At 31.7% G+C, this 21,734-nt stretch overlaps 1 protein-coding gene across 2 annotated transcripts; it reads right to left on the bottom strand.

Annotated features, from left to right (window-relative positions):
• Nucleotides 1–541: 541 nt before the first annotated feature.
• Nucleotides 542–19,880, bottom strand: LOC134246344 (uncharacterized). Of its 2 annotated transcripts, none has more exons than XM_062728692.1 (6): nucleotides 19,766–19,880; nucleotides 14,037–14,177; nucleotides 10,457–10,638; nucleotides 6,837–6,945; nucleotides 5,202–5,367; nucleotides 542–987 (listed from the first exon to the last, which is right to left on the bottom strand). In XM_062728692.1, the coding sequence occupies exons 2-5, from the start codon at nucleotides 14,109–14,111 to the stop codon at nucleotides 5,227–5,229; spliced, it is 507 nt and encodes a 168-aa protein (XP_062584676.1). In that variant the 5' UTR covers nucleotides 14,112–14,177; nucleotides 19,766–19,880; the 3' UTR covers nucleotides 542–987; nucleotides 5,202–5,226. The 2 variants fall into 2 exon arrangements, with proteins under 2 accessions (XP_062584676.1, XP_062584677.1); XM_062728693.1 differs by having other exon boundaries at nucleotides 14,037–14,142.
• Nucleotides 19,881–21,734: the final 1,854 nt, after the last annotated feature.

Genomic DNA, 21,734 nt, shown 5'->3' with positions numbered 1-21,734 from the left:
CCCCCCCCCCCCCCCCCCCCCCCCCCACCCCCCGTACCAATGCCTACGCTACACCTAAATATATGTTTTTATTTAACTGGTATGACGTTGAAAAATTTTGATAAATTTTAGTTGACATAAAATGCATGCAAACTGGAAAAAAATAAGTACAGTAAAACATTTAAAAGAGAAAGAATTTTCAAAGTACCGTGGTATGAAAAAATCAAATTCGCCCACTTTCACATCCTGATCTGAAGTGACCTTATCTACGAAAAGTTATCAAACATGTTCAATTATTTATCATACCTAAGATTTGCATACACATTTTTTCAAAGTGCGCGTTAATATGGTCGATATTAATGCACTTTGAAAAGAAATTTTATTTTTTCAAAGTGCATTGATTTGGTTCCAAATTTAACGCACTTAGATATAAAATTTTCAAAGTGCGTAATTTTTCAAAGTGCGTTGTAACAGACCAATAACGTCTGAACTGAATTCTTACATTTAACTTTGTTACGCTTTAGATTGATTTTACCACAAAATGGAGTAACAACAACTCAAACATTTTTAAAGTTTTTGCATTGATGTTGATAATGATAATTGACACAGAATACATATACAATGTATGTGAATATCATGCTGATCAGAATGTTTTAAATTATTTATGGAAATAAAATATTCTTCAAATTCACGTAAAAGCATTCCAGATCATGTAGAATAAGCTTTAAAATAATCTACAATAATTTCTTTCCGTTTAAAAAATATTCAAAATAAGATTAGCCTTTAAAAATACTCACATATGTTGCAGAAGAATGTAAATGAAAAACAACGAAATTCAGCATTTACTCTGATGTAAAGCTCAGTTGGAAATAGCGTGGTCATATGAACACTTATGAAATTAAACAATAGATTGTCAACAACAAAACTAAGTTTACAATGTTGCTTTCATTTTCACCAATATCTGGAAAGTGCATCATGTCTGACGCTGACTAGTCTCGTTTCTTCCACCTGAAAAAAAAAAGAATCCATAACATACAAACAAGAATCTCTGAAATATGAAAATAATATTAATGTGTTAAGTTTTGATTTAATGTACTGGAACTGATGAAATCGACGCCTAGTTATCAAAAATTGTATAAGCCGTTTTCTTTTTGTCCATTTATTATCATTTTATGTCAGGATGGTATCTTCCATATGTTTGAAATAATTAGTTTGTACATCTCGGAGGATAGGGGAAAGGCAAAGTGAAAAAAGACTCTGAGGTCATTTTGGAACTTCGTGATAGTTTTTGAATTAGTACAGAGTCTCTGGATCATAGCTTGCACTGGTGAAAACTTAAGATCAGTTGAAGGGCGGGGAGCAATTGTTATTTGATGGCTATATGTCAATTTGTGTACGAAGTATTTCGAAAACACTTTGAACCAGTATATGTCAGAAGAGTTAAACGGAAACTTTCCAGATATAATCATTTTTTTCCAATAAATATACAAGAATTTGGTGCTCTCCGGTGATAATTGAAAAATATATGGCATTTTTATTTTGTGCTTCACGGAGCATAAAAATTAGATATATGTATGTAGAAATGTGTGCAGACAGGAAAATGTCTAAAAAGAGACTAAAATGTTTAAGATGCTGTCGGGAATATCCTGCACATACAAAGAACAAGTTTTCAAGTGGTTGTAGCTTCATAAGAATGGAAGGAGAAACATTTTAAATGATTAACCCAAAAGTAAGTTAATTACCCTTAATTACCCTGACCCCATTTAAGAAATGAATTTTATTTTTGATAATTCAGGAGGGCATGAACTACGACTTTCTACGTCTGCATATTTCATCTATAAAGCACATATGTTGAATTTAATGTAGGATACTTATCAGCTTCTTTTATTCTTACTTAATCTTTTCGGATAGCAACCACCCTATAGACTAAACAGTATCACCTCTACGTTTCTTGGGTTAATTTATTAGCACTTAACTAAAGAAACCGTATCTTACTTAATTCAGAACGCAAGAAAGGGAATTATATAAACAAAAATGACTTATCGTAGACTAGCTAATGTAAATTTAAGAACTACGAAAGAAAAAAAGACTAAGAAATGGAAACCAATAATTACCCAAGAAAGGAAATACCGAATACTCTCCACAATGTCTTCGTCTTTGATGAATAATGTAATTCTACTTAATTACACTCGCCCTAAATATAAGGCTTTGTCTTTTAATAAGGTATTTTTGTTTTGATAATGCTCATTTTCTTTTCCCTATAGAATACAGTAATTATATGGTCTGTTGATAAACTGGTTTTCTAGTGAAACCAATCAGAGCTAATGGGAAATGGGACACCCATCATACACTAGAATAACAATAATTAGGATCGGGCACGTCATTCTTATGATATCCTTTAAAGCAAAAAAAGTCTCCTCGATGCATGCATTCGAGATATTTGAGATTCAAAATACCGATTTTAATGTGGGTCGGGTTTTTTGTACAATCAGAAACATAAATAGTGATTTATCACAAAAAATTGAAAGGAGGAAACTCAAAGAAATGTTTATCACTTCTTCTCTTATTGAAGAAACGTGCTCTGATTGCCCTTTGTGGTTCTTTCAGAATCTTCGGCATCCATTGTTGCTTTTGAGTGATATTAAATGGGGCGAAGCTCGTCATGCATAATTTTCCCTTGTTTCCAACTATCATTAATGTCCCTGGCATACCCAACAAACTACACAGTGATTCCTTATAATCCATACCACCGCTTGAAAAAGTGGGAGGGTATATAGTGAACGGGATGTCCGTCCGTCTGTACGTCCATCCCTCCGTCTGTTACGCTTTGGGGTACCCATCTCTTATACACAACTCCTCTTATACCACTGAATGAAATTTAATGAGACCTTCATAGAATTATTCTTTGCTACATAGTGCAATTGTGCATCTTCTATTTTACTTTTTGATCGGAAACATATTTTGGGTACACTGACACTGCCATAATTTAAATTATATTGAAGGTACGGTACCCATTACGTATCCTCAACTCATCCTATACCACTGAATAAAATTTAATGATACTTGCACAGAATATTTATTACATATATATAATGCCATTGTGCACCTTCTATTAAATTACTTTCTGATCTCACACTTATGTCGGGTCTCCCAGAGCAAAACATGGACTTTGCCATTTTAACCATATAGGAGACGGGGGTATCATACTTGTAATTGAGCTCTGTGCTCACACTAGCTCTAGTTTACTTTTTGATTTGGCACTTATTTCCGTTCTCATAGGGCAAAACATGGACTTTCATTATCATTTATTAAGCTCAGTGCTCACAGTACTTCTAGTTGACTTTGCTTTTCTTTATTAAACACTTTGGATACTTATTTCTGATCCCTACTCCTCCAGTGGTACACTGAATGAAATTTAAATAATGAGACTTTCACAAGATCATTATTACAAAATGCCGTTTTGTGTCTAGTTGTATCTCAATACAACATATTGTCAAGAAATACGCTTTGCCATTTTCCTCATATGAGAGCAGAGGCATTGTTCCCCAGTGCTCACAGTCTCCCTCAACTCAAGATCATCATACAGAAAAATAAAGCAATTTCTATACTTTACACTAGCAAGTGAAAATATAGTGACGAAGTTAGTACCAGGCTCTTGGTTCATAAAACGAATGAACTCGCATTTGATTCACTTTGTCACTATAAATTCTTCTTCTTAAAGTAAGCGCATCTAAGTAAATTTTACTCCTTAAATTTCAATCAATATTAGCTTAAAAATTAGAGGTTCTGAGAGCACTGAGCTCACCAAATGATACTCCCGTTTCCCTTATGATTATTTTTGGCAATAGCCATGTTTGCTCTGGGAGACCCTAAATTAATTTCAAATCAAAAAGTAAAACAGGATTGCACAATGGTATTTATTTAATATATTATAAAGAAATTTTTTCAGTGGTAAAGGAGGAATTATGGAGATTGGTATCCCTCAATGGCAGTGTCCAAGTTCTGCTATTTGAAACCCTAAATAATAAATATGTGTCGAAAAAGAAAGTACACATTGACATTGTTACAAAAATTCTATGAAAGTCTCATTGAATTTCATTCAGTGGAAGATAAGAAATGGATAACCAAATCGTAACAGACGGACGGACGGAAGTACAGCTAGACGGACATTCCGATCACTATATTCCCTCCCACTTTTCAAGCGGGGGTATAATAAGAAGAAAGGACATGGAAATTATATGAATTGTGAATAAAAATGGAATATACTTTTATTAGTGTCTGAAAGTATCATAAAGATATCTATGTTTTTCATCCATTGGATACTACATATGTAGCTAAGGACATTCACTTTCATTGGTTATATATGCCTTAAAAGTTATTGCAGAGGATTAGAGTGTAGCATTTTCCCTTCACCGTTGACCCATATAATATAATGTAAACCTAGTTAATCCAGCAAATGCACTCATAATCCTCCTTCTAAAACGTTCATCTTGTTAACTATAAATGCATATATCCATTCTTTATTGTTTAAGGAATGTACATGTAGATCTAACTCAGTTTACATCAATGGTTTAGTATTATTTAGGAAGCCAATGTTTTACACTTAAAGAATCGCTGTCTAGTTATTATAGTATGCCAGGGTATCAACGATAGTGAGAAACATGTTTCCCACTATCGTTGATGTCCCTGGCATATTATACTAACTAGACAGTGGTTCCTTATATTTCCATTTCATTGTGAAATAAAGCTGTAGATTTAGACTTTAAATATGTAGACCTAAATTTAAATTACACAAGGACTCCCATGACAATTTCAATAGTCTTCACCCACTGACGTCAAACACAAAGGCAGCCGCACGAGATTTACATGCATATTTGGCCCCCTTAGCGTCAGTCACAGAAACAGATGCGCACGAGATTTGCATGCATATTAGGCCTCCTTGGCTCTTGACCTATCTACCTGCCTAATTTACATTCCGGTAGAATTATCAAGAAATCAACTCCGCTAACTTTCAAAGGGTTATCACAGAAAAAAATATAAGGAATGGAAATATTGTAGTATATATAGCATTCAGTTCCGCATTACAAATACATGTAACAGCCATCAGTCCTCATTAATAACACCAGACTTGGATAGTATGTTAAGGATGTCCTGTGTAAGACCCCATTGGTCTTTTCTTAAGTGAGTGTCAGGCATTGACTGTGTTACAACTGGTCACTCACCTTCGTCTTTTCTTTAGTTTGTACGTTATTCCTCCTCTACGTCCTGTTCGTTACACTTGTAGTTATATATCCTGTCAAAGCCTTCAAACTGGAGGTTACGGTACACTGTAGCCTTCACGCGGGGCCGAGAACTTGGTACTATGTTCAGTGGACAAATACATCTTACCTGAAAACGAACAAAAAGTCAAATCTTGGAATCTTTTAAGCATTTGTTGCAAAGGTAGCATGTTGAGGAGACGTGTTCTCTTCGCACAGAACACTGGGACATTTTATGGTAAACATGCATTATTCATGTATATAACTGTATATAGGGAAATTTTTCGCCCCTCGGCTGGGCGAATTTAAAGCGGGATATTAATTCAAAGAATACAGTATAATTTCTGAAACAAAAGTGTGATTGGGTTAATTTAAGATGGGGCAAAATTCTTTGCAAGATTGAAAGGGCGAAAAAAAAACGGGGCAAAAATAACCCTATATACGGTATTTATTTTACATTACATTAGTATGAGACAAACTATGTAAGGACAGTTCGTAGATCCCATTAAGTGGTTTATATCTGGTACTAGAAAAGTAAACTTCACCCTATAAAACAATGCTTTAGGAATCGTATTAATGAGAGATTATTTATAAACTGCTATAATAAGTAAACTAATAATTTTTCAAGTCGGTAATTGCTACTAGTATTTAGCATTGCAGCTAGCTGTCAATACTCAAATATAAAAAATACTCATAGATAATGTTTATCTAAAACTCTGATACTTGGTCAGTAACAGTACCAAATACCAATGAAAATGTAGCCCAGAGTGTTAAGTGAAATAAAACAAGATGTGTTTGTGAAACACCTATCCTCCCGTATGGCAGCTTTTGGCAAAAGTTCTCAAATGCAAATCAAACGTCAAGGTCAAGGGATAAGAAACTTCGTTGCCTTAAGAAATGACTTGCTTAATGAATATACCTGTTAAAATATAAAATCCTCTATAAAAACTATTAATATTCAAAAGTTATGGCCAAGGTCAATGTTTTTTTTCTTAAAAGTAAAACTCCAAGGTGAAAAGGCCACTGTCACAGAAAAATACATCAGTAAATTATTAAGCCCTTAGATTCAAAAGTTATGTCCAAGGATAAGTTTTTAAAAAGTGGATCACGCTCAAAGTTCATGGTCAAAAATATTTAAACCCATCGAAGGATCACAACGAATATACATGTGATGCATTTAAGCCCTAGCACTAACTGTTCAAAAGTTATGACCAAAGTTAAAGTTTGAAAAAATCTTTCAAAAGTAGGTCAAAATCCAGGGTCAAATATGTTGGTACCTAAAGAAAGGCTTTGTAACAAGTAAACACATTTGAAACATGAAATAAAAAATCTCACCCGATCAAAAATTATTGTCAAACTTTAAGTTTTGCGGACAAACAGATATAGACAGATGTCCAGGTAGACAGGGCAAAAACTATTTAGATCTATAACCCGAATTTTTTCATTATTGGGGCATAAAACGGTTTTTTGTACTTATATTAAAATGATTTTATGCTTAGCTATCACAAAGCTGGCCTTTTAGAAAAATCATTATTCCTTTTAAGAATACATTTACCAGAGTTACCAAGATTCCGAGAACGGTTGGGATGTGATACCTACTTCATAGTATGATTTGTCGTTGAAGTCCATGGAGTCCACATACATACGACGAGCGATCATCCCCGGTCTACAGGTGGGCAACCGGTCCACAGGCTCACACAACACCTCCCTATTATTACAACATCAGAGGCATTGACATAACAGAGGATGCTGGGTAATTTATGATATATAATATACATGTAATATATTAATCTCATTATTATAATATTAATATAATAATTATAATTATATTAATATTAATATAGTATAATAATTGATATAATATAATATACTAAAAGACAAATTCAAATATCAACGAGAATTGAATTAAAAAAAAGATCATCAAAATTAATTATATTAAGCATATGTGATGACTTACATGTAAGGGTTTATGTGTCAAAGTGACAACTGATTTTACACTTGTAATAATTTTCTGAGTATCTATTTGGTTTATGAAAAATTTTGAAGGTATTTTCAACCGATTAATAAAGTACAAAGACCGACTGAACTAATCTAGAACTATTGTCCTCATTGCTACTTTTAAACATAAGAGGGTATTTGTTCGTGCTTCTGCATAGAATTGTCGAATCAATGTAATTTTTTGTCACAAAATAATGCAATTAGGTTTCTTTGGTGTGTTTGGTATAAGGCATGAAAATTGTGTTACTATGTGTGGATGGAACTGATTGGAAAACTGGAACAATAATACAAGTACAATTATTAAGACTTTTGTACTTCCATTAGTTTTACTTGACACTCTCTGGTTGAATTTTTTACATTTTGTTAACTTTGTTGATTTAACATGAATTGAGTTAATTTCTCCTAATAAGAGAGATTGGAGTTCCATCATGTTTGGTCTTGAATTGCCTGAATTAATAAGAAGTCCTGGCGGAGAACGATATTTTCGTTTTGTTATCTTTGAGAGACTTCACCACAAAGGATCACGTTTGAGGTCTGTTGAATCCATTATGACAGCGGTGAATTGCATACGAATCCCTTACATGCCAATACTTAATTACATAGGGCTTGTATTGGTCACAGTGTCTATACAATGAAACCCAAAGCGAACAGGGCAATTGCACATGGGGGAATAGATCACGTCCAAATCCATTAGGCAGCTTCAAAATCATTTGAAAGGGGACTCTCATTTTCTTCCCGTCATGGATAGCCGGCAAAGTATCGAAGTCGGAATCTATTTATCATTACTAAAAGAAAGAACTTTCAGCTCTTGCCCCGAAAACAAAATTATCTCTACATAGACTCCATAGTAACATCCATAATAATTTACAGGTTCAATACAATGATTTCTATGTGGATCAAACTTAAAGGAAATTTAGTAGATAAAAATAAATGGCTTGCATTTACAGAAAAGTTTTAAAAGTAAAAAAAATGGAACCAATACAAATGACTGATAAAGTGCCACGAAGAAGTATCAGCAATAATTCTTGAATGTGTACGATCTGCATAATCTGACATTTTGAAAAGATTTTGATAAATAGATTAAAAGATTGAATCAGTAGCTGCCAAAAGATTTACTTGAGAAAAATAAACAGAACAATTAACAATAGCCAAAAATTTTACGAAGAACTTTGAAACATATGCTTTACAGAAATATTTTGATTCTGTTCACCTGAATGATTGAATCTCTATAATCTGCAATCTTTTGGAAATGTTATACTTTTCCTTTCGAAAATAACATACTTTTTTTATATTGAAAATAGCATACATTTTATTATTGAAAATGATCTATCATTTGTTTTTAAGGTAAAGAAAACAATGTTAATTTCCAACATAGAAAAGGAAATGACACGCAGCGCCGATCCAGCATAGGCATTACTCTTAAGGAGAGTCTAAAAGACAGAACCAAACCAAGCACATAATCTCAAAGATGGACTTTTGATTGTTTGATTGAAAATAAATGGGAAAAGATTATTATTTTTGCATCACTGTGTTTGTTATCCGAAAACAGCATCAAAGTTTGGCGGAATAAAGAACATTCCGATCGATGTCGCGCAGCCGACATAACCAGAATCTTCAACGATTATCTTCCACTTTTTCTTTCCCGACGCCTTTTACTATTGCGCATTAGAGAGGTTTCCTGTGATGTCTTTTATTTTCAAGATGATTCCCCTAGATGAACAGGCACATGAAAGCTATTTAGCTCTTTATCATGTCATTTATAATGATAAATATAATCTGATATGTACCACATTAATAGCTTTTCATTATTTGTGTGATTTCATTCTCAAACGTAATCATCCTTAAATTTCAATCAGATATAGAATCTAAAAGAATGATTTACATAAAAGAAATCAAAGCGAATTTTTTCCTTCAGTATGTTTGTCAAGATTTTCTGATATAGTGTTGGATTTAGAGGTTGTGCACTTCATCTTATTAATAACTTACGATTTTTTAAATAAAAAAACTAAACGGCATTATTAAAAAATAATATTAATACAGTGAAACTTGTCTAAACCAGATGTTATGTATTCTGGAATACTACCTAATGCGAACCAATATTAAACTTTATTTTACCTCCCAATATTTTCAATTGTTGCATATGTTGTTTAATATGGAAAATTGTCTAATCCGGCCAAATTCTCTGGAGCACGCTGTGTCCGGATTACACAAGTTTCACTGTACAAGTACATGAAATATGTGGAGATAATGAACAGTATTTGAGCTCAAAAGTTCATTAATCATTTCAAAATAGGAGCGGAGCACAACGGACCTCCAAAACATCAGAGGTTGGATCAGGTGGCAACTATGACCTTTACAAATGTGTACAACCTCATCTGTAAATTCCGGACCTCCAAGTGTCTGTGACATATAGCTATGATTTTTTTGTATTTTTATACTTTCATGGCACATGAACTGCAAAATACATCATGTAGAATATATATTTATTTTTCAAGGCTTTAAAATTTACTTCGTTATTCATCCATTGTAAATAACGAAAAATACGATAAGCAAATGATCCAACAACATTTTTCAAAACAATATCACTCGAGGCGAAATAATGCTTTCAGCATCAATATTGCTTTTCTTCACCTAAAATCAGATATTTTCCTTATTAAACAGGGATGTGTGTCTTTTTAGATTAGACACTCGGATTAGAAACTCGGGTACAGTTTGAGTTAGCTTCTAAATTTTTAAAAGAATTAATTTAAAAGCTACCCACGCTGTATACCTGAAATGGGACAGTTCACGTTTTATTTACCTCGATGCCGATTATTAAGAAAAAGGCGTGAACTGTTCCAACCTAGGTTACCAGTATAACGTAGAAACCTTTCAAATTTATTCTTCAATCTTAACTTGATTTTAGTTTTTAAATTCATTTGATTTTCTTTCATTACATATAGAAAATAAAACCTTTCTTCTTCAAAATGACTTCAAATTGTACGCGTTCTAAATAAAACGTCAAGCGGATAGATACGTTTTCTATCCAACCAAATGACGCATTCAAACCAAAATTGAAATTTTCGTTCTTTACGTTGCATAGCCAATACCTGAACATTATAATTATGCTCATGATGTAAAGTAACTAATTATCATTTTACAAACCGAAAGACACTTATAGAGTATTAAACCTTTTGCCCAATCCCATTAGGTAATTATTATCAAATATCAGTATCTCTGACCTTTGTGTTCTGCTCTGGTAGATCATGTGTTCTCTGTTGAAGTTACAGGACCTGGTGTTGTTACAGAAACAATTAGTAATGTGTCTCCTCTCGGGTTCCACGGTCCCATCGTCTCTCCTCCGGTCAAACTCAAAAACATCCCCACACACCGCCCGCGGGGGGCATACGGGGGAGTTAGATCTCTGGAACATGCAATAAACAAAGGTATATAAAACACATCCTCACACACGGCCCACGGGGGGGGGGGGGGCATACGGGGGAGTTAGATCTCTGGAACATGTAATAAACATAGGTAATACATATAAAAATGGTCCATAACGTGCTTTACTTTTTAAATATTTTATGCCCCCGCCAAATATTTTCTTATCGTTCTGTTCCATATATGGTATTTTTGCCTTGTACTGATCTTAACTCTTCGTATTTCTATGAATATTGAGGAGACGTACTTGTCAGATGTTCTCCTTCTTCTGTTCTGATATTGGGCTCTATTTTTGTTTTTTTATGACAACTATTATTTATTACACGGTCATCCAATCCATCATTTGAAAAAAGAATACTGAGCAAAATGAATAGAAAATTCAATTTTAAAACACTCCGGATCCATTCTTTTCAAAGGAAATGTTGATTATATGATTGTATATTCGTGTATGCTTAATATCATTAATAGTTTTTGGACTTTTTCTACGTCAAGCATCTTGGTTTTAGATATATTAATAATAGTTTTTGGACTTTTTCTACGTCAAGCATCTTGGTTTTAGATATTACCAAACAATTACATTGAAATATATGGAGATAACGAAAAGTATTCAAGCTCAAAACTTCATTAAACAATACAAATTTTGGAGCAGAGCAAATATGGACCTCTTAAACAGCAGAGGTGGGATCAAATCCAGGGAAAACTCAGTAGATCAGAAATGGTTTTGTAAATTTGAATGTACATGTGTATATTCTAATAAAGGAATGTCAAAATGATTATTTTCCTTAGTCGACTATTCGATAGCATTTGAGTGATAGTCGAATATATTCGAAACATCTTTCGGTATTTTCTTTCTTCAAATTTTATTGGTACATGAACCATTTATAACTTTTTAAAAAAATCATCCTAGTGAAAAAAAACACGTAAAGCATAAGTAAGTACCCGGTATATAAAAAGCTTCTGTTAACTTCCAAATGCTTTTTTTTAATATATAAGATTATATAGCCTAGTTAATTCTTTTACAACTCATTATAAGAATTTTTAAAACAAAATTTAATAAAAATTCTGAATTTTTTTTCTATTAATTCGATTAGTTTTTAGCAAAGATGGACCTAAAACAAGAAAACAAACAGTCAATCGAAATGATTGCCTGCTCTCTGTAATCGGTATGATGCTGCCAAACTTAGACAGTTTAATGACATTTACTACTGTTGAAATGCAGAAGCCAGACATAATGTTTTCGTTGGCAAAAAGACAAAAATCTTCGGAATCATATTAAATACATGTACATGTGTTATTTTTGGTATCATTATGACAGACTGTTCAAAGACGCTTTCAAGAAGGTATTTGTTAAGCCAGTAACTTGTACTAAAAGAACATATATGACAAAGACTAAATACTTGTACACGTACAATACCAATTGATATTGCAATTACTCTAGATAAGTATAGTTTAATATCAAGACGCGCTTACATAAATACCTGTACATACTCAATCAATATCAGGGACATATACATATATCATACGAATTGAGGTAAGAGTATATGTATAATATAGCATGTACATTTATCAAGTGTCTTTGATATTAAAATTCAGTTGCAAAAGTTGGGGTATCTGCATGTCTTATTGTATTTTACATCCATTAGTTCAGGTACTGGCTTACACAGTGTATTTTTTTCTTGGCGTCTTTGATTTTTAACTAAATAAAGATCCCAAAAAACATCTACAGTTATCAATATCAATCATAATAGTAAGCTATAGCTGTATGTAAAACTTTCAGACGTTGTTTCACAATGGAACTCTATTCTCGTTAATATTTGTTCCAAGGTTTGAGCCAGTATATTTCTCAAAGTACATGTTAATATATACATATACATATAATGCTAATTTTGTAAATGATATACAAAAATACAAATAATATTCCCATTCCACTAAACTCCCAATTTATGAGTTGGTAAAAAAAAAATGAAATATAACGAATCATAGTAAAATATTTTTATTTACAATGTACTTTGATAGTAAAAACCGTGTATAACTACATGTACTGCAAAAATGTTGATATTTAATAATAATAAACTTTTTACGTTACACTTTGTTGTGAGAGTTACTTTCTGACTCACATATACCTGTCTGAAATGTACAGTTATGAATCTTCGGTTCCGATTATCATAGATATGAGACTTATTCTGACATGTGTTTTACAAAACCAAAATTAAGATATTTCTTTCCCTAACAAAAGTATTATAGTTTATTTAACTACGGTTAATTATAGCAATTCAAAGTTTCGAATTCAATATGGTAAATCAAAGTATTTTTAGAAAGAATTCCAGATTGTTATATTTTAATTTATAGATTCCTAGATGAAATTTTCTTTATTTATGTGAAATATTAATATCACAGTTTACTTGTATGTTTACATATATTTTTGCCAAAAAATATATTAATTGTATGTATTTCAAGAAATATTAGAGCTCTTAAATTAATCTTTAAAAAATATTATTAAAGTTTCATAGCATATCAAAGTATTTATTACTATAGTTAAATATAGTAAACTATGGTTAACTATACATGTAGTAAAATGTTGTTGGTGTTTAAATATTCTGGTGCAACATTGTAATATGATTTAATACATGAGTATACAACAATGTCTCCAAAAACTCTGTGTGCAGACTTAGTGTAGATCACTAAATTTTCGCGACACCTTATTTTCGCGAGATAAGCATTGATTTTTTGGAGAGCGAGACGAAATTTTCACGAATGTCGGTTATTGCTCTACAAAATCCTAAGGAATACTATTATACGCGAGAATTAAATTTTCGCGAGCACACTGTCTCGCGTAATTACGCGAAAATAAAGTTCTCGCGAATAAAAAGTGATTTACAGTAATAATTAGAATACATTTATTATTAATGTAAGTGTTTGTATTTTTCTACCGTAGAATATTCGTCATTTGTTTTTATATTAACGTATATGTAATTTACTTTGAGGATCTGAAGGAGGAATAATGTTAAAAATTCCGGGTAAGTGAGTCTCTCTTAATTAGAGAACTATAAATAAAAGAGATAGATATATGCACAACTGTATTTTATAAGCACGAAGTTTACTTTCGTGATTTTATATTGTCTTTAATTACTGAAATATGATAGATAACAAGATTTTTAGACGCCAAAATGCATTTATATGAATTGAAACATGTCGTACCTCTATGGGAATGCAAAACAACTGCAACAATATTTATCATATGAAAAAAGATTTATACAAACAGTATTAGAAGATTTTAACTATATGCATGTAATATAAAAACATTTTACAGACTGATTTTGCATGCTTTTAATTTGAAGTTTAATTTGTGTTTAAATTGAATTATAATAAATATTTTCTTACCGTTATATAAACATCCTTTCCCTCTGAATGGGTGCACATCAACAAAAACGTTGAAGTCAGAATCAGGAAAAGCATCCTTCGGGATTAGCTTCTGACTGGGAAATGACTGTATGAAGAAAAGACACCCGAATATATACGAATCTGAAACCAGAGATATTACAAATGTTCTCCAATAGTCATATCCTGTTTTGCTAGCTTTCTTTGTCTTAAGGGTGTTGCGTGTCTTTTAACAGATCGATGACGTCCAAGCGAAATTTGAATAGCAGCGGTAGGTCGCAAATGCCCCATGTACAGGACAGAGTAAACGGATACCTTACAAGAAAGTGCCTTACTTTTGCTCTTAATTAAAATGGATGGACATTGGTGATACAATGAAGCTGAAGCCAAAAAAAAACTTCACACCTTAGGGGTTCATAAATTCTATATTAGGTTGAAATCCGAGATCTCAACTAATGGACAGGTTTGTGTCATGTTTTGTTTTAATGTGTCAATTTTATCATTATTTTAAATTGTATGTTTTTATAGATATCTGATCCCTCGGAATTTATTTTTTATGAACATTTAGTAAGAGAGCGTAAGATCACGATATCACCATGGTATCATTTATATTTCGGCCAACTCATAAATAAAATTAAGTTCTACAAATTAACTTATTTAATTTAAGGTGTTTTTTTTTTTAAAAATAAATAACTATGATAAATACTTTGATACTCTAATTTACATTGAAATTTTACTACAGAACTTTTATTTAAATGAAGAGACATTATCTTTTTAATTACACGCCAAAGATGTGAATTTTAGAAATAATATACATGTACCAGTATATTGCAAAGGAAATAGTGCTTTTAAAGTAAAAAAAAAATATGCAAGCAAGGTAAAATATATCAATTTGAAATTTAAAAAAGCTTTGAAATATTACCTTAATATAACTTTGATACATACATATATACTATAGTAAATTACACATCTGAATTTGCTGTTAATGGATTTAATAGGACGTTGACTGTCTTGTAATCTTTTGAACATATTGTCTCATTAAGTCTTACTTTCCAGTTTGTCAGTCATTTCCTGGAGATCATTTTACCTAATTGCGTTTCTCCAGCATACATTAAATATATAGAATGTTGTATCTGTATTTCTGTATTTTTATTTGCCATACAAAAGAAGAGTATTTTGAAACAAAAATTCAATAATTATGTAATCTCGATGCTGTAATTGGATGCTAAAAATTGCAGTATTCCTCAAAGAACAAGAAGTGTAGCAAAATTAAAAGCAATGCTGCAGTAACACGAATCTTCATGACGTCCAGTTCTTTTTGATTTAATAATGAAATATATATTTTGTAAAAAGATAAAAGATCCTTGACTGATACTAGAAATCAGAGCTAATTACTGCCGACATTGGACATTAAATAGAAGCAATATATCAATTACAACCACAACAAATGTTTCAAATCAGATTTAGATGGCGCTCACGATAATAGAACAAAACTGCCCGCATGTTATTTGATTCTCAGTCCAAATGAAATTATCATATATATATAACTGTCATCCCTTGTGAATCGATATGGAAGTTAGAAATGAATAAAGGTAATTCGTATCCACTTAGCGTTAGTTAACTATTTGCATATAGACAGATGTATCTATCTGGTTGTTTGCTGATAGGACCATGAGGTCATGAATTGGGCATATTTTACGATTCTAACGAATATTGTGAAGATTCCATGACTTGTATATCTACAACGAGATCTTCTATGAATATTTATGAATTCATATTCGAACTTTTCAATTTGAATATTAAAATTTCCATCTAAAATAAAAGAAACTACACTTACCTCTATAAAATAAAAGTTTTATATGAGATATAACTTTATTTTTTTTTTGACTCTAACAAATTTTCAAGTATTATTTGAAGTAATTCTAACTTTTTAGTCAGGTGATATTAATTTAAATTAACAGAAACACGATTTTTACGTTAGATTAATCGAATGTTCTTCTTTTTAAGTATGTGTTTATTTGCATATTTTTTCATCAAAGTATAAAAAAAAAATCAACCATACAAAATACTTGATTAATGACTTAAGAAATCATCTGAAGTAGACTATACCAATAAAGATGCTTTCAAAATGTCAGAAAAATTAAATATTAATCGCGTACTCATGTTGCATGAAACTAGATTCCATGTAAATCTGGTAAAATACATGTATTGTGCAGGAACCGTTTTTACACACTCTTGATTCTTCGGATCAGGGTTTGAGGGATTCTTATTACACTTTGTTTACCGCCTACTGATCCAGGCTGAAACGCCTGACAGAAATATGAGAGATGCATTTTGGATAATTAAATAGTATTTCTGATATTTTCCACTTTGCTTTTGATAAAAAAGGAATTTCCACGATCTGATTAGAACGAGAAATCAGAGACATTAGAGTTGGAGAAAGAGGGATTGCATTGAAGCGATCAATGATTGTAAGTGAAATAAAGTGCCTTTTCCCTTCGATTAATAACAATTAACAAAAAGATTTTTCTATAATTCTATTCCTTTTTAAAATTTCTTGAAAGAAGATATAATTCATCTTTCAAATAACCTATTAGAAGAAAAATGCTGAGACACTATAAAGCCATGATTATGCATCTTCAAAAATCATGCTCGCGAGTAAAATTTGATTATACAGAGGAAGTAAATTATTTTTACTCATAGATTCGAAAGAAACAAAAACAACTAAAATTTTAAAAAGCATGCCTAATATATGTAATGAAACAAGTATATTCCTAGACTTGAGTACAAATTACGCAATAACTTTGCCTACATAAACGTGTCTGGTTTACTATCGTTAATGTATTCAAGCTAATAAACATTAATTTTGTATTAGTTTGTATTCAGTAGTGAGGAAAGAGTATGATATTACAAAAGTGATAATTAAAAATCGATTGATGGAACGTTTCATTTTATTGCAACATGAATTTGAAGCCTTCAGATTCTTCTTTCAAATGAAAAAAAAATGGGAGAGGGGGAATTTCCTTTAATTTTTTTTTAATCCTTTTTGATTTTTATAATAATGGCAGGATCTAATTACCAACGACATGCCCAAGGAAATAATTTCCCGTGAACATGCCCAAGGGAATAGTTTCCTGAAATTATGCTCCAGTGAATAGTTTCTCAAGAACATGCCCAAGGGAATAATTTTTCGAGAACATGCCCAAGGAAATAATTTCCGGAGAACTTGCCCATGGGAATAATTTTGCCGCGTCCATGCCCAAGGGAATAGTTTCCCGAGGACAGAACCAAGGGAATAGTTTCCTTAGTCCATAGTTTCCCGAGAACATGCCAGTGGGAAAAGTTCTCCGAGAATATACTAATTTCCTGAGGACAGACCCAACCCTAACAAAATCTTACTTTATAGTTAACTATGATTTACTACAGATAATAGTAAACTATAGTAAATCAAACTGGCAAAATTATCACCATACGAAATCAAAATTTTTCCATAGTAAATCAAAGTTTCCATAGTGATCACCACGGTAAATCAAAGTTTTCATAGTTATCACTATAGTAAATCAAAGTGTAAAAGTTTTCACTAATGTAAATCAAAGTTTTAATAATGTCAAATTGTTCATTAAAGTCAACTATAGTAAACTATAGTTTATAGTTTATACATGTATATAGACCCAAGAGAATAATACCCCGCGGACAGATCAAAGAGAATATTTCCCTGAGGACAGATCCAAGAGCCTAATTCACTGAAGACAGACCCAAGAAAATTAATTTCTCGAGGACATGCCCAGTTGAATAATTCTCCGAGAACACGTCCGAGGGAATAGTTACCCACGTAAGTCCAAGGAGAATAGTCCGGTTTGATGAAAGATTATCACTTGATGGGTATGCTTTTAATTACATTTTTGGAAATAATTTACAACACTAATTATTTTGAACCGATGGACGTGCCTTGCCTTGCTACAGTAGATGTAAATATTGAGAAAAAATGCACATAGAACAATATATCACGTCAAAGACTTCTACTTTTTGAGTTGCTTCACAAAGACAAAAACTACTACGACAAATACTTAAGATGTAAGAAATGGCATTTTAAATGAACCAAGCATTCCTATGAACACTTTTCAAAAAACTCTTTTTACCATTAAATTACAGATAAAAAAACTATTTGTTTTGTGGTTTTGTACCCTTTTAATCATTTGCCCCACGAATGCAATACTGAATAAAAAATGAATTTGGAACATGAATGGGCCAAGACAGTTAGCTAAAACACTGTTAAATTGTATGTAGATATTGTATTTTTTCATTAAAAGCAATATGAGATGCAACTTTGATGTCGAAACTTTTTGATGCAAAATTGTAAATAACTCTTTCAATGACAAATAATTACATTAAACATTTGTTGTTCATATTTGCGATGGAAGAACTATTCATAAGGTATGACTGAATCAAAATTACAATATTGTCGTCTTGTACAATCATTTTTTTTTTAATATAAAACTGTATATTGGATTGTATATAGAAGTCTTTCTTCTGCTTTATTTTAGTCTAATTGATCATGAAGGTTTATCTATATTTCAAAATTGACAGTTAAGCATATTAAGTGGAAAATGGGTTTACTAAACTCTATAAAAAATGAATTTGGAACATGAATGGGTCAAGTCTCCATTCTTCGTTAATGCTGAAATGATGGAAACGTGAATGTGAAATCTATTTCATTTGTCCAAAAAATGGAATCTGAACCCATTCTATAAGAAAATCAAAAAATTTTGAAAAAATATACGCTTCAACAAACCCGTTCATTTAAATCACACTGACGGACGTCGATAATGCATATATACTTTGTAGCGTAGTGGTTAAAGCAGTCGGTCTTGGACCAAACCCTGTGCTATGGAAAGAGAGTTCGAATCATACGTGAAGCTTTTTCTTCATTGTTTTCACATATCTTAAAAATATGGGTGAAAAATAAATTATTGATAATATATAAAAACAACGAAATACAGAATTAAATGTGTAATCGATGATATAAACAATATAATTTTGAAAAATATGACTTTAAGAATTGAGAAATGTCTTTTCTCAGAGCGGGGAATTGTCTTCGCACTGTACGCCTCCATTCTTTATATTAATAGTACATTTTAACAGCAAAATAAAATTTTCAAAAATGCAGCTCACATTTGCTTTAAAGTCACGGTTTTCACTCGTGACAAATAATGTACAGGAATGAAATCAAAATGAAAACAAATATTTAAATCAGTGATTCTAGGATTATTTTTTTTATTTTAAAAAAGTATATGTAATAAAACCTCTAAATTCATGGAAATATTACTAGAAAAACTATTGCATTGCATAGATTAATAGATTAACAAAGAAGTGTAAAACTTGCTGTCTCACATGATGCAGATGTCCCAATTCACTATAAATGTGGAGCAATTTTGCGCAATGTCGTGCAAAAAGTATTGCCAATATTGCTAGTTAATTGCATACTAAAATTGTACATTACACGTTAATATCTGATATTATCCTAACCCTAGTACAAAAATTATCTCATTATTTCAATGACCCAAACACGCTTTAATACAAAACTAGGTTAAGAGAAAAGTTTCTTCTTTTTTTTGATGTTCGTAAAAAATTAAGTTTCATTGGTGAATGAAATATAATTTACAAGCTTATAACACTATTAATGAATAAGAAGTATGATGTACAAACTGAATGTATAAGCATAAGAGACTCACGTTTAAGAGTTTATACCAGGTCCAATTGATATTGCTGGCTTTCCACTGCGTCGATGCTATATGTACGAGCGGAAATTGAGAAGATTTTTATGTCGCATTGCATGGATCTACTTCCGCCACAGCGCTTTGAGTCTTTAGTGCCGCTCACTAATAGCTATTCAGTTCAGGGGATAAAGGAAATGAATCGGTAAGTGAATTTCACATTAACGTAAAGAATGGCAAAAGAATTCACAATGAAGGTATTAGTCAATAATCGAGATTTCTGTCATTTTTCCTTTTTCGGACATCATGACTTCATAACTTATTTATACATCGACCTGATTCTGTTTATTGTAAAAGAGTTTGATTCAACTTCACTTCTTTTTTTCAAACCTTGGACAAAGACATTTCATTTTTGAACAGGCCATATGCATGAATCTGCTATGAAATAAAACATATTGATTGACATGCACGCACTATGCAATACGACTGAAGTCACAATATAACAGGTTGGGATCACTCGCCCAAATGGAATGTAATAGCTTCTACATGTAATAATATAATAACTTCTGGTTTTGCAAGTTTTTCTGCAACCCTACAGTTTGTTAAGAGTTTTTAAAAAGTTAACTAAGGAACTTCCGAGGGATCAAACTCCTAAACAATGAGCATAAAGAAAAACATTTTTTACCAAAATTTATATTTGTATCTTGATGCGGATTTATGATACTTAATGTAAAAAAAATTGCACTGTAAATTATATCCCATCTGGGATATTTTATCCCAAAAGGACTATTATATCCAATTTGCATGGGTGAGTTGTCCCGACTTGTATATTAACACTTCATATCAACGACAGGACTGGTCTGAAAACCCATGTCACATATCAGATCGGCGCACAAAAAATCTTTATCATACATGAAACATGAAACATGTATATATCATGAATATTTTCCAAGTCCAATCAAGGTCATTTACGAATATATTCGTGCCTTTTGATTGATTAATTGTTTACATCTCGGGTGAGATTTTTTTTATGCTTGTAGAGACGTCACCATGCACTGATAAATAGCTTCAAATTTAGACATAAGTCCTTTACTTGGCACTCAGGGTCATTGAACAGTGATCATTGACGTTTGACCTTCTTTTCAAAATGTTAGTTTTTTCTCATAACTGCGAGGGTTGTTCGAAAAGTTCATGGACGATGTCAATCTTCGTTATACTACTCTCAAGGAATTTAAAATAAGCACAATATCATATACAACAATATTTGTTTTCTTGATGTGTAAAGTTCCATTCCATTCGATCTAATAGAAATAAATTTACATAATTTTAAAATTAACATAGTTTGTATCTAAGGAGCACACTCAACGGCAATGTAGCTTCAAAAACATAGCGTCACGAATTTCTCAAAAATACTATCCCAATACATGTCAAATAATATAGTCCAATACCCACTCATTAAAAACCATTTATATCACTTGACATTTATTTTTCTAACAGTTGTTCTCTTTATATGAATTCCTTTGTCATTTTTTCCTTTAATTTATTATCACTTAACTGTACTTTCATAAGATCAGCAGCTCTGAAGCGTCTATGTCGTTTAATGACGTTGTAACTTTTTAAAGTTTTTGTTCAGCTTTTTAATTACAGTTAAACCTCGACCGATACAGAGTCTCTGTTACTCAAATACCATCGTTATCTGCTGCTCCGTGACGTTCTACAACGTCATCGTTTTTGTCACTTTCAATAAGGAATACCTATTTTCTCAAATTGATTTCCTTTCAACGAAGCAAAATATTAGACCATAATCTGAAATATGAATGGATATGTAACACTTCATTTTTTAAAGGTCTAGGATTTTTTTTTCATGTTTGCTCCATTGTTACATGTAATCGTAAAAGAGTTTGAAAAAAGAACTTTGGTGACAGCTTTTGAATGACATATGGTAGGGTGTTCATGTTTGACACAATTAGCCATAAATAATGACATC

The sequence above is a fragment of the Saccostrea cucullata genome, unplaced genomic scaffold, assembly GCF_032062105.1.
Source record: "Saccostrea cucullata isolate Sc308-1 unplaced genomic scaffold, CSIRO_AGI_Scuc_v1 ctg22, whole genome shotgun sequence".
NCBI lineage: Eukaryota > Metazoa > Mollusca > Bivalvia > Ostreida > Ostreidae > Saccostrea > Saccostrea cuccullata.
This window is presented reverse-complemented; position numbering and strand designations above follow the sequence as displayed.

Coding starts and splice junctions, on each gene's coding strand:
- LOC134246344 (XM_062728692.1), bottom strand. CDS start 14,111: ATGCTTTTCCTGATTCTGACTTCAACGTTTTTGTTGATGTGCACCCAT. Junction 10,639..14,036: donor GAAAGGATGTTTATATAACG/GTAAGAAAATAT, acceptor TGCATGTTCCAG/AGATCTAACTCCCCCGTATG. Junction 6,946..10,456: donor TACCAGAGCAGAACACAAAG/GTCAGAGATACT, acceptor TTGTAATAATAG/GGAGGTGTTGTGTGAGCCTG.